We start from the raw sequence: 13,210 nt of genomic DNA on the forward strand, positions 1-13,210 counted from the left end.
TAAACATCTTACACTACTCAAAATCTCTTACGCTGAATAAAATATTGCCTTCAAAAGCATTTTACAAAGTTTCAAAAACTTACCTAGCGGATTTCCATTGCGAGGACAAAATTTCACGCAGATTCTTTGCGATAAGAATCGCTATTTTGGGAAATCTCCAAAGGAAAAATTCTTTATTCATTAAAAATTAATATATCTGCAAACGATAAAAGAAAATGAAATGCGAATTGTTGCCACATGTCGATGGAACTCGTCAACTTCTGAAAAATCTTCGCAAACGAATTTTGGACGCTCGCATTTTAAATTATTCATTCTCAATATTTTGATTCCAATGTACGGAAATGAATTTTAAATAACAAAAGTAAAATGTAAATCCACTGCACTACAGAAATCTATAGAAAGCATAAAACGTAATCTGCTGTGATTGCTATGAGCAATTAAGCTGAGAATGGCTGCATATGAATTGAAGAATTTTTCATTCAAAGCAATTGAGGAAGTTTCCAAAATTACGTAATTTCCTACTTTTTCCAAGAAAAAGAAATGAAATCTTACAAGAAATCCACTTTTTACTCTATCTTGTGTTCCTAATTGGAAAACTAAATTTGAAAAAGTTGTAGTACTTATTGCTGAGTACTTCTTTCGTTGAAAATTTGTTCACATTTGTTCACTAGAAAGCCATTCTGATTTCATCTCAAGTAAAAATTTTTAATTGAATTTTATTATTTATTTATTTCTCAAAAAATAGAGACATGATTTTCAGAAATATTCAGAAAGGGAAAAAAAAAAAAAAGATTTCTGGATTAGGTTTTTGTCATTTTGCTCCATCTACCGACTGTATAATATCGTTCATTTATTAACACAACATCTATAACACCTTATATCTATAAAACAACATCTTACATCTCCTCTCATAAAACAAAGTGTTCAAAGTTCTATCAATTTCACTCGTGCAGTCAACAGCTAAAAATTAGACAGCTCGCGAAGAAAATTGTTAAACTATGGATTTAGTATCCCACATTCGGGTTCCTGCTATGCGTCGACCTCGACGACATTATTCTACTCTTGACATCATAAAAAGAACCATCATCGTAAATAAGCCGAAACCTGAAAAGAAGTACGAAGGGAGAGGGGAAGATTGTGTGCTAAGGACAATATTGAAAGGAAACATCTTAATTGTCCTTCATCTTTGCACAATAACATCGTCGACAGTCCCTTCTATATTTCATCTAAAACGAAAAATATCTTCAATCTTTAACAGTTTTGGAAATGTTCATTTCATCTTAAAAATAGCATTTACTGAAATAAAAGTCATTATTAGGTGGAAACTCACAGTTCGGTTATCAGTTGTATCACTTCAGGTTAAGAACGTCATAATCAGTATTATTTTATTCATCTTCTTCTGCTTGAGTCCATTGTTTTATGTATTCAGCGCATGTACTTGTTTTAGTGGGTCCTTCATGATCTCCTTCTTTTACAACATCATAGGAGTCATTATTCTTTATTTTGACAATCTTATACGAGCCTAAATACTTTGATTTTAACTTATTGGTCCAAATTGCGTCCTTTTGATTGCTACTAAATCATTAATTTCATAACATTTTGAAGAACGTCTTCGAAAGTTATATGTTTTCTTATTTTCTTCTTGTACCTTAAACATTTGTATTTTCGCATCTTTTCGAAGCTCTTCTCCGTAAGTTTCAAAACTATTTTGAATTTCTGCGTCAATTATTTCTTTTCCAGAAGTATAATCAGTATTTGCTTGAAAATTAAAAGCATTTTGTTTGCTTACTTCAGATATAAAATTAACAGCTGATATTGCTTTAGAAAGTCTTCTTTTGGGGACAGAAGATTCTTCAAGAAACGCCTCTTCTGTGACGTTGTCTTATGTTTAGTTGCTTTGTAAATTGATGTTGAAGTCGCACTAGATGGCGTTGGAACAGCATCAGCACCACACAGGTCTCCCTAATGTTCCCAATCATCAGCATTAAGAATTTCTCGCAACTGACGACAACCTTTCTGATATAATTCTGATATCTTCATGAGTGATACACATTTTTCTTTCTAATTCTGCTTGTTTAGCAAATAATCTCTTCTCCATAATTTCCCTCATGCAATCTTTTTCTAAAGCTAGCATTTCTTGCATGTTCAGTTTAACATTTTGAACTTTATTTTCTTTCTCAGACAGGATTTTATCTTTGGTGATTGCTACTAAATCATTAATTTCATAACATTTTGAAGAACGTCTTCGAAAGTTATATGTTTTCTTATTTTCTTCTTGTACCTTAAACATTTGTATTTTCGCAGCTTCTATTTCATTCTTGGCATCTAATAGTTGTTTCTGTAAAATTTCTACAGTCTGATACGGAAAGTTTTCTTTCCAAAGACATAACTTGTTCTTCATGAACATCCAAATCCAATTGTAAAATAGATTTTACTTGTTTTAGTTGAACACTTTCTTTATCTCTTATATCTTCTGGGTATCAGAGATATAGGTTTGTTATCTTTTAAAATAATATGCATTTCAGAATTAGTATCTTAGGCTTGTCTTCCTTTAAGTTTTTCAGACATACCAGGATCCAGGATGGAAGTTTGATATTTCTGTTTCACCTGCGCACACTGAGCCGGTTCTTGGTGGTTGTATTGGTTGGTTACGCGGTCAGAGCGGACAGTGGCTACAGCGGACACGTGAGAGTAGCTAGGTGGACAGAGCGGACATTCTCGCACTTATTGTGTTGTTTTCCTAATCAGTCATATGTCATCTATTGTGTAGTTTCAAGCTTTGCACCTGCTGTAGAGAAAAGCCGATACTTATAATAGAAAATGTCTTTCTCATTTTCTCAGTCGATGTTTGATCCTTATGAAGCATGTATGTCTTTTTTAGCGTCGAAAAAAAATCTGTGATGGAACCCATAGCCATTTTAAAAAAATTACTCTCTACAAAAAAAGAATGTTTAGTTGTAGATGATTACCCACACCGAAAAAATAAATTAGGAATGAGTTGGGTATGTGTAAAAGAAAAGACACATCGTTGTAAAGGAAATGTAAAGAGAAATTTTCAATACAAAGTACTGAAGAAAGTACATATACGAAGTACATTTCTGCGTGCCCAACATTACTGAGAACGAAGTTAAAAGGAAGTTAGAGACTTGCAGAAGAAAAGTCCCCCCCCCCCAAAAAAAAAATCAGTTCCCGTTCCCCATATATTTCCAAAACTACTTTCAGAATTATATCAAAAAGGTTATGATTTTATTACTAAAATACCGGCATACTCCAGTGCCAAGACTGTTTTATGTAAGGAGAGGAGAAAGGCTTTGGGAGCTATCCTAATTAAAAGGCTAAATATTGACAAATTAAATACATAAACTGATTCAAAAATTTAAGTTTCTCGTTTGAATATTTTGATCAATTTTGTGTTAGTTAATATTTTTTGTATTTTCCATATATTTGTATTTTCCATAGCTGTCACTGATATTATTTACTGAACCAACTCACAGAACATTTAGAATTCGTCTGCAATTTTCATCAAAACAGATAAATTCAAAGTGTGCAATTTTGCTGTTTAAGTTTTAGTTTAAAATACTAAAATTCAAACAAAAAATGCCTACAATGTTTAAATTGTAACATGCATTATTTTGTGCTTTTGTATTTTAATATGTTTGTTTATATTTTTAATATGTGTTTTTGTTTAATTTAAAAGGGTCAAAATTCAAGCAAGTAAATTTACACAATTTAAAAATTACAGTAAGCATACTTGTCTTATTTTATCTTAAAATTCTAAAAGTTAAATGCTTACAGTTACATTTAAATATTTCTAGTAGCTTTATTTGCCATTTTTTCCCCTTAAATCTTTATTTCATGTTTTATATTTATTTTATTTTTGTTTGAAAAGTTTTAGTTTAAAATACTAAAATTCAAACAAAACAATCCCTGCAATGTTTAAATTGTAACATGTTTTATTTTGTGCTTTTGTATTTTAATATTTTTGTTTATATTTTTAATATGTATTTTTGTTTAATTTAAAAGGGTCAAAATTCAAGCAAGTAAATTTACACAATTTAAAAATTACAGTAAGCGTATTTGTCTTAAATATTTTATCTTAAAATTCTAAAAGTTAAATGTTTAAAGTTACTTTTAAATATTTCTAGTAGCTTTATTTGCCATTTTTTCCCCTTAAATCTTTATTTCATGTTTTATATTTATTTTATTTTTGTTTAAAAAAAATCTGAATTTCAGCTTTAAAAAAACTATTTAAAAATTACTAGTTTATTTAATTTAGTTTTTTTGTTTTAAAATGCTAATATGAGCCGGAAAGTTTTATATGCATCAGAAAAAGAAATATGTATTTATATAAATTTTGCAGATTAGAAACCTTGGAAGTTCTATCATTAGATGAAAAAGAATAATTCATTTATTACATAACAGTAAATGGTTTAGAAACATGTAATTTAAATCAGAATTTTCCGAATTCATTTAGTAGGAAAAAAGTCCATATCAATCATGAAATTGGTAAATTATCAATTGTAAAACAAGTTAAAAAAATTAAGGAAATGTCGTTTTCCAAATAATTCTTATTAAAATTCTGGATTGACAGTCTCGTTAATTCACAATAAGGGGGAGGACGAAGACCACAACAAAGTTTTGTTCACATCTAATACAGCAAATGCTTTATTGTGTGCTGCTGCAAAAATAATCATTAACGGTTTTTGTAATAAAATAGTAACCATAATAATACAACATACTACGGAATCATAGCACCCATATAGTGCCACCTATTCCAACTGGGCACAAAAATAAGAAAAACTAAAGCAAGTCACAATTTTTTTTTCTGCTGTAGCATTTTGTGAACCAAAGTGGTCCTTTCATTTATATCCAACAATTTAAATATTTCCATACATTGGTAAGATTTACATTTTCATACATTGGTCAAACATTAACATTCAGGCATATATTACTACAAACTGACAAAACAGCAGTGTGTGTTATGAAGCATTTCAACAAAGGTGTGTTTCTTCGTCACACACGTATATACATACATAAAAATATCTTTCTACATTAGTAATAATAATATTATTGCAAATAATATGATTCAGCATCATAAGCATAACAGTATTTTTTTAGGGGAACAGCTTTAGTACAATACATAAGTAAGAAATTACATTAAACAAAATGGTCTCGCAAAACAGATTTAATTCATTAATTTGAATCAGTTTTGCCAGCAAAGATTTTAAAAGTAGAACTGAATAAGATATATTCTCATGTACTTTTAACTCAATGAATGTCTGAATTAATATAATTTATAAGTATAATATGGGCATACTATATATGTAATATATACAATCCCTTTGTTTTCAAATAATTTTCAATCTACAACTAAGTAGTTTTTGAAGCAGTTGTGTGATGCCATTTGTAATAAGCAAACTATGACTCTAATGATTGTATTCCACAAAACATAGAATTTGTTATTAATAAAATAAATATACTTTAAATAGTTTTTGACACACTTCAATCTGTGTATCGCTTCATTATGAATAAATAAATTTCTTAAACAATTTTTGTGTTAGATTAATATACAATAACAAAGTTTTGTAAAGTAGAGAAGAAACATAGTAGAGGTTTTGTGGATTATTTTTCTAAAATCCCAAGTATTCAGGAATGGTACTTTCACCTTTTATAGATAGAACTAAGAACAGCTGTACATTGACAGCAAATTTCGTGTTCAGTACTGTAATTAAAAAATGAGTTTAGATGTTGCAATAAATTTTACTCTTCACCATTTAACATGTTTTGATAAATTCTATCTAAAAGCTCTCAATGTCCATGGTGTCACTTCACTGGCTTTCTTTGAATTATAAGCAAATTTCAGAATTATTCATACCCTACCCCAAAACATACATTTTTTTACACTTCAGTTCGTGAATTTGTAATACATTTTCTGGTATTGGTCTGAAGGTTCACGTTCCTGCACAATGAAAGAACACAACACTGCACAGAAATCGCCTCTTCTTCTAAAATGCACTTTTCAGAGAGTTTTTTTTGGGGGGGGGAGAAACTTTCTTTTTTTCTCTTAACCACAGTAAGTGTTTGACAGCAGTTTTCGTTGCCTTTTTATGTTTTCCTTTATTCTTTCTATGATGTGTTGGTGTTCAGAAAAAGATGGCGACTGCAAAAATGCTGGAATGATGGATAAGAAGCCAGGTGGACCAGGAGCGCTAGGTGGACCAACGGGAGCACCTGATTTGGTAAGATCACGCCTCATCATCATTACACGATCAAATCATGTGTAGGGCGCCATTGACAGTTTACACATCTGGGCGGACGATACGAGCTTGACGACCTTCCCATTCCAACAACAGTTCACCTAAATTCAAAGGAGATTCAAATAAATATTTAATCAAAATTTAAATAAATACTCATTCATTCATTTAAATAGAAAGAACAAAACGTTATTAACAGAAAATTGCTAACGGAACAGTGTTACATAATGAAACATTGTTACATAATGGAACATTGTTAATATTGTTATTTAAATTATTAACTTTGCTTATGACAGAAAATTAAGATATTAGCTGAGAAGCTAAATATAGAGATACTGCGAGAAAACTTGGAATATCATTAGGCTTACCAGAAGTCCTCTTTTGACTAGAAATGATCTCGTCTGGCGATGCGGTGCCTGCCTCTCAGCCAGTTATTCATATTTTTCCACTTATGTGTTTAAATTTTAAAAGTCCAGAATACACTCAAATGATATTAATACAAGCCTAAAAGAGCTTACAACATTCTACAATGCATTCATTATTACACTAAGGCACAGAAAGAAGTTTTGATGGAGCAGAACCTCTTATATGGATATACAGCAGTGAATTAACATGGTCTGAAATTGAAGCTTCAGGTGTAATTAAAAATGTTGTCTAAATAAACAATTAAAACACAACTTTGAAGCTTTAGAACAGCCATTTTATTTTATTTTTAACAATAACAATGGTAAAGCAAAAACTGGTAACCATCGTAACGCTTTACGACTGTGCAGATAGTCTCGCAGACGAATACAAAAATTTTAAACAAGGTGAAAGCATTAATGAAGTTCCCGCAAATAACGCAATAAGCATGGATCATCCTTTTGATAATTGATTAAGTTGATGATTGCAAAGGCTTTTTGGCTAACTAGTTTGAAAATTTGGAACGGGATTATTTGGGAAAATAAATACTGAGAAGATGGATGGATATTTTTCGGGCATTTCAAAGGAGTCTGATGTGTACACCACATTGCTTCCTTGTAAATATTAAATTATGCACATTTTTCTTGCATTCCATTTATACTTAACCTAAAATTAAATTAAACCTACTTCGTCGATAGCGCATAAAGCAAAATAGAATAAATGCATTCTTTAAAATTCACTGTATTTATTTACCATAGAGACACCCTGGAGCTAGTTTCACTTAACAGCGTTACATTTCATTCATTTTATAACTCGGAATGCATAAAAATGATATCATCTCAAGAATTAAATTATATTACCTGAAGAAATAAATTATATCATCTGAAGAATTACATATTTTGCCTAGGCTTTGTGTATAATGCATAAACATTCTATAGAATGACAAATGCTCTTTATTAAAAGATGTTCATTCCTCAAAAGTACAAATGTTATTTTGAAAAAGTAATGAAAGAGTCCCATTAAAAATCTGTCATTCAAAATACGTAAAAAAGTAGCGAGATGAATTTGATACAACATTATAAATTTGTATTTTTTATCTGGTCGAGACTGGGAATCAGTAAGACAACAATCTACCTGACAACGGAAATTAATTTCAGAAATAGTCATAAGTTTCACAACAATGCCCTTTATTAATAACTTTTTGTTTTTTCCGGCAGAGCTCACAAAGGTGGTTGTACAGTTCAGTATCATTTATGTGCAATGTTTTTGTATTTGGTTGAAAGTTCTTTCAACATTCTGTCGCTTCGCCCATGTCCAGTACTCAAATGAGTTTTCATGAAGTACGGGAAATAACTCGGCATCCGCAACGTAGTACTGTACAGTATTGACGCTTCCTTTAAAATGATAAATCAATGTACTTTTCTTTTCCACAAATACACATCTTAGCGATTCAGGAACCATTAGTCCCATGGTTCCTTCTTAGTAGTCATTTGGGTTTTCATACATGATTTATTAACTTCTAGTAAGTAGTTTAGGTTCTTCAAAATGAATCAAAAATGTATTTCATGCTTTGCCTGTTTCTCATTTGGTATTCCTAGGAAATGTATGAAATATGAATAATTTCATACATTCCCAGCTAGTTATAGGTATTATGTACAATGCCTTTTAACTTTTTTATTACTACGGAATTCATATTTCATGAATCATCTTCAAGAATTAGATATAAAAATATACAATTTTAAAAAATGTGTTTTAGTAATATAATGCACATGCGAAATTTCATGTGAACAGATGCCTATGAGGGCTGAAAGTTTACATAAGAGAATACTAAATCATTTGTTCGAACCATTTTAAATAAAACTAATAGAAAACAAAACAAAAGGTGCTATGCCATTCAATTGACTTCTCTACATAAAAACAAGCACTAATCTGCTGCAAATAACAGGAATGATTAAGCATTCAGCAATATAATTGAGATAAACATAGTGAGCAGGGTGCATGCACAATGCTTACTCACCTAACGGAGGCTAGTCTCCAGATATATTGCTCAACCCTGAATGCAGCACAAGAAAGATATTAAGAATGCAGGCATAATAGAATGAATGCAAATAACACTGCTTAAGGAATGATCGAAGAATATGCAAAGAAGCACACTGCACAAAATAAATAAAAAAGTAAAATGGGACAATGCTATATCTGCCGTTCTACTAGGGAAACCCGTAGAAAAGATGAGTGTTCTTAAACGTATACTCTAATATTTCAAGTCTCGTAAACTAGCGTTAGTCCTGCATATACTCTTAATATTTTCTAGTCTCATCTTCAAGTGTTCGCTACCAGTAACCAGTTCAATATGCCAAGCAGATATAAAATGGTGCTCCGTGTAAAAGTGAACCGCACATGTTTTTCAATGAGCACAGTTTTCAACTCAACACGAGTGAGTACAATGAACGTGACAAGCAAATATTAAATAGGAACTCTGGAAATATGTGAATAGCACATAGGATGCACATTAATATACCCAGTTGATATTGTTTGTTTTAATGCATCAGAATAACTTCTTATATCCAAACTCTACAGTCAACATTCTCTATAAACTCACAATCACAATGCATAAAACACTGCTAAAATACTCATTCAGCACAGGGTTTCTTTAATAACCCATCTTCCAGAGTAACTTATAAATTTCGCTACAATTTTTAATACTCCACGGAAAATTTTGGCTGGGCCTAGTGATAATAGAATGCTCCATCAATTGAGTCATACAACAGGAGGTACAGCAACTCAGCTGGTGGTAAGTAAGTAAGCGTACACTCTCTCTAGGGTAGAAATTTCTTCTTTTTATGGGATCAGATGAGTACCGGTCACTCGCTGAAATAAACCGGTTCTTATTTATAACTTACAACTCACTAATAATAACCTTGATGAAAAAATTTAACTTTATTCGGGTATAGTATTATATTTTAATTACGCTAAAGCCCTCCAGGAATATCTGCCTAAAGAGAGTGATGCCTTCGTGGAGGATTTTCGAAGTAAAACTGGTTCGTATACATGTTACACATCAGGAAAAGCACGAAAACGTCATGCAGCCAGCCCGTTTGCCGGGATTCCAACCTACTAATGTTCAGCGACTTTACTGCTCGGCCAAGTTAGGCATAGATATTTTCAGAGAATTTCTTTGCTCCTGATTTTATTTATTGAGATGATGGTAAAGCCTTGAGGGCTATCTATCTAAGGGAAGGATGCCTTCATATAGAGGACTTTCTAAGGGAAACTGGCTCGTATACACATTTCAAATGGTGAAAGCCACGAAATGACTCATGCAGCCAATCCATTTGCGGAATTTGAACATCGTATCGAACTACGAGTGTTCAGCGACTTTATCGCTCGGCCGCTGGTGGGCTGTTTGCTCCTGAAGAGAAGAGACTTGTGTCCGATGCTTTCAAAATCAACAGAGTTATTGAAAATCTACATCAAACTAAGGCTGAGTTTGCACCTAATATGTATAACTGAAATTTCAAATTAAAATTACAAACCACGATGTTTGGCGACATTTTGTTGTTTGGCAATTTTTATAATGCCTTTTAAATTGTTTTGGCGGCTTTATTTTTTGTTTGAGGAATTTATTTCAGTTTAAAAAATTATCCTACAATTATCTAATTATTATAATTCATATTAATATAATTATTGATCATGATAGTGATGTATTTACAGCAATGAAAATATTACTCATCTTAATTTTTGCTCAAACTCAGTCTTGAGAATTTTAGATTAAATACTGGAAAATTGCCGCGAATTCGCAAACAGATGTTTTGAACAGATACAATCGAAATTTATTAATATTTTAAATCTGTGCGTTAGCCATTTTTTTGTATGGTTCGAAAGTGCTTTCAAGCATCAAAATTCTAAGTAATAACTTCCATTATTGAGATTTTCAAGGAAGCGAGCAGAATACAGTCACTTGAAAAAAAAAAAAAAGACTTATGCGAGATTATCGCTTAAAATGCACAAAATGGTTTTTACAATCAATGTCATTTGAGGCTGCAGTTTTATTAATTAAAATAAAAATACTAAATTTCAATTTCCTTTTTCTGAATTTTTCATATTTTTAGCAAAAAAAGATGCAAAATCTTACTGCGGTATGCTTCGGCTGAAATTTTTAAGAGTCTGCATGAGATTATTCTCTCTTTATAGATGCACATAATCATTTTTACAATCAATGTTATTGCGATGTTGAGATTTTCTGTATTTAAACAAAAATGTTAGTTTTCAGCTTTCAATTACTGATTCAGATTTTTACAGCAACAAATGAAAACTTTTATTGCAGTGGCTTTCCATAATCCAAGCAGAATAAAGCTGCTTAAAAATGAGAGACCCACGTGAAATTATCGCTCGAAATGCTAAAAATCATTTTTCTAATCAATGCCACCCTCACGTTGAAGTTGTACTAAATTTAAATAAAAAAGTTATATTTCAAATTTAAAACACTTCGATTTCTAAATTTTAAACATTTCTATTGCTTAGAAATGCAAAAATCAAATGTGTAAAATAAAAGATACATATAAAAATATTTCAGTAGTTTTAATCGCATCACAAATACCTTTTCTCCCCCCCCCACTTTTACAGTCGGGAAGAAATCAAAGTGAAATTATGTTTACAAATTATGTTTCAGTGACTTGTTTTATTTTCCCATGTCTTATTTCCTATAGCAGGTAACAATCAAATCCTAAAAAGACTTACAGATATGATAGGACATAACACTGTTCTTTCTACCAAGAATCCATTCCTTGTTCCTATCTATAGGCTTGCTGGTGGGAGCGAAGACGATGATCAGATAACGTTACAATAAACTCCTGCACAATTCATCCCGGTTGACCATTTCATGGAACTGAAATGAAATGAAGAGCAATTTCTTAGATCATTTGAAAAAGTAAAAGCCGGAGAACGTGTCACATCTCCTTTAAACGAAATGATTTGAATAGTCACAAATGCAGATTCTCTTTTGAAACGAATCAAATTATAGAATTTTTTTTTTTTTTTTACTTCCAACCGCAGCGTACAAACAGAACAAAACAAAACAGAATGCACACAAAACAAACAGGATATTGTACAAACAATGCAATAGAATGCAGTATTGTGCAAACAGAACTCAGTGAACATATAATGTTAAAAGCCAATATCTCATCATTTGCCCTCCTAGTGCTCCAGTAACTTTGTTGTTACTTATGCTCACTTGTCTGACTGTAAAATCAGCCCAAACCCACAAAATTCCTCTTGGCAAGGAGTGCAAGATACGCCTGTCGTTGGCAACAGCATTGAGCACCTTACAGGTGACGGTGCTATTTAGCTCAGTTCCACCCTCCATTTTGATGGAGAGCACCCCTGGAAGATGGGTCGGTGGTCTCCCACCCCTTTCCCCTTCCACCAAGCCACACGAGAGGACTTTCGGCTCGCTGCATATCCAGAGTGTCACCATGTCACGCAGAAACTAAACTTTTACAAACATTCATGCCTTGTCCAAGATTCGAATTCGGGCTCTTCAGCATGGCAGTCGGCCACGCTGACCACTATACCAGTTGGCCGGCCCAATACCTCTTCACCTCAGAGACATGGACGTAATCAAAATTACTTTATTCTAAATGTACTATAGTATACATATTTTAGTTGTATATGTACCTTATTTGTAATATGGAATTATATTGTTGCGTCTGTATGGGTTCGTTATGAATTGTTCGATGAAAAAAATGAATAAAATTTATTATTATCACAAAAAAAAAAAAAAAAAAAATGCTTAAATTATCTCAGATATTCCCACACTATCCCAATATCTCAAGCAGATATCTTTTAAACCACTAAAAAGGTTAAAAGTTAGAGAAAGCTAAACAGATTTCACCGCAGCAGTTTTCTAAACAAAACTCATAAAACAACTAACTAAAGAATTGAGAGGTTTTCATGCCGCTCATAAAAGCTTTTTAAATGTACAAGAATTTTTTGACACTTTCTCGAAATCAAAAAGAGATATTTATTTATTAAATGCACATGCTCTTGTATTTTTAATTTTCAGGCATAGCCTTTTCTTAATATTCGTCATGCGCTGCACTGCACGGGGAATAAAACAATTTAATTTATAATTCTACTAACATTAGCTATTTCTATACCAAATCCGTAACAATATGTAATATGTTGTACTTTAAATGCGACATGGTGTATGAACCAAAGTATTATTGTATGGCAATGTACTATCTGCCAAGCCTCTTGTATGGCACTGTATTTCAATCAGCGACTGGTGTTAAGGCCTCTCACCCTTTCCCATACCATCTTGGGATGCTCTGGACAAGGGGAATGCTAATTAATTGCTATTGTAGATGTGCGGTGCTTGTCACCTCAGAGGCTCCATGCAGCACCGGGCACATTACGATAGGGGTCCTGTCCATTTTTCATTTGAGCCACAGCTGGGCAGTTTGGGTTAGTAAAAATACCAGAACAATAGAAGTGGCATGCCCAGTGCTTAAATTGTGGCGGAGCCCAGCTCCGGTGCTTCTAAATTTTTAAGATAA

At 32.1% G+C, this 13,210-nt stretch overlaps 1 protein-coding gene and 2 long non-coding RNA genes across 12 annotated transcripts in view; 1 reads left to right on the forward strand and 2 right to left on the reverse strand.

Moving 5' to 3' along the window:
• LOC118179762 (transcription factor unc-3-like) overlaps window positions 1-3,990 on the reverse strand; it is a 69,683-nt gene extending 65,693 nt beyond the window's left edge. Inside the window, exon 1 of one of the 2 annotated variants that reach the window (XM_085824765.1) lies at window positions 84-3,990. In XM_085824765.1, coding sequence (XP_085680891.1) covers window positions 84-181 — 98 coding nt within the window. In that variant the 5' untranslated portion in view covers window positions 182-3,990. The remainder of the gene's footprint in view (window positions 1-83) is intronic. The other variant, XM_085824768.1, reaches the window with a different exon arrangement.
• LOC118203200 (uncharacterized) overlaps window positions 1-13,210 on the forward strand; it is a 74,771-nt gene that overhangs the window by 39,981 nt on the left and 21,580 nt on the right. The window lies entirely within an intron of this gene.
• LOC146994911 (uncharacterized) overlaps window positions 4,549-13,210 on the reverse strand; it is a 41,569-nt gene continuing 32,907 nt past the window's right edge. For 6 of the 9 annotated variants that reach the window (XR_015043355.1, XR_015043354.1, XR_015043358.1 and 3 more), the window contains 2 exons: window positions 11,394-11,541; window positions 4,549-6,358 (listed from right to left, as the gene is read on the reverse strand). This is a non-coding gene — a long non-coding RNA (uncharacterized LOC146994911). The remainder of the gene's footprint in view (window positions 6,359-11,393; window positions 11,542-13,210) is intronic. The other 3 variants (XR_015043356.1, XR_015043357.1, XR_015043352.1) reach the window with 1 other exon arrangement.

Source organism: Stegodyphus dumicola, chromosome 10 (genome assembly GCF_044657685.1).
Source record: "Stegodyphus dumicola isolate Sdum_Otavi_A_Nest chromosome 10, ASM4465768v1".
NCBI classification, from domain to species: domain Eukaryota; kingdom Metazoa; phylum Arthropoda; class Arachnida; order Araneae; family Eresidae; genus Stegodyphus; species Stegodyphus dumicola.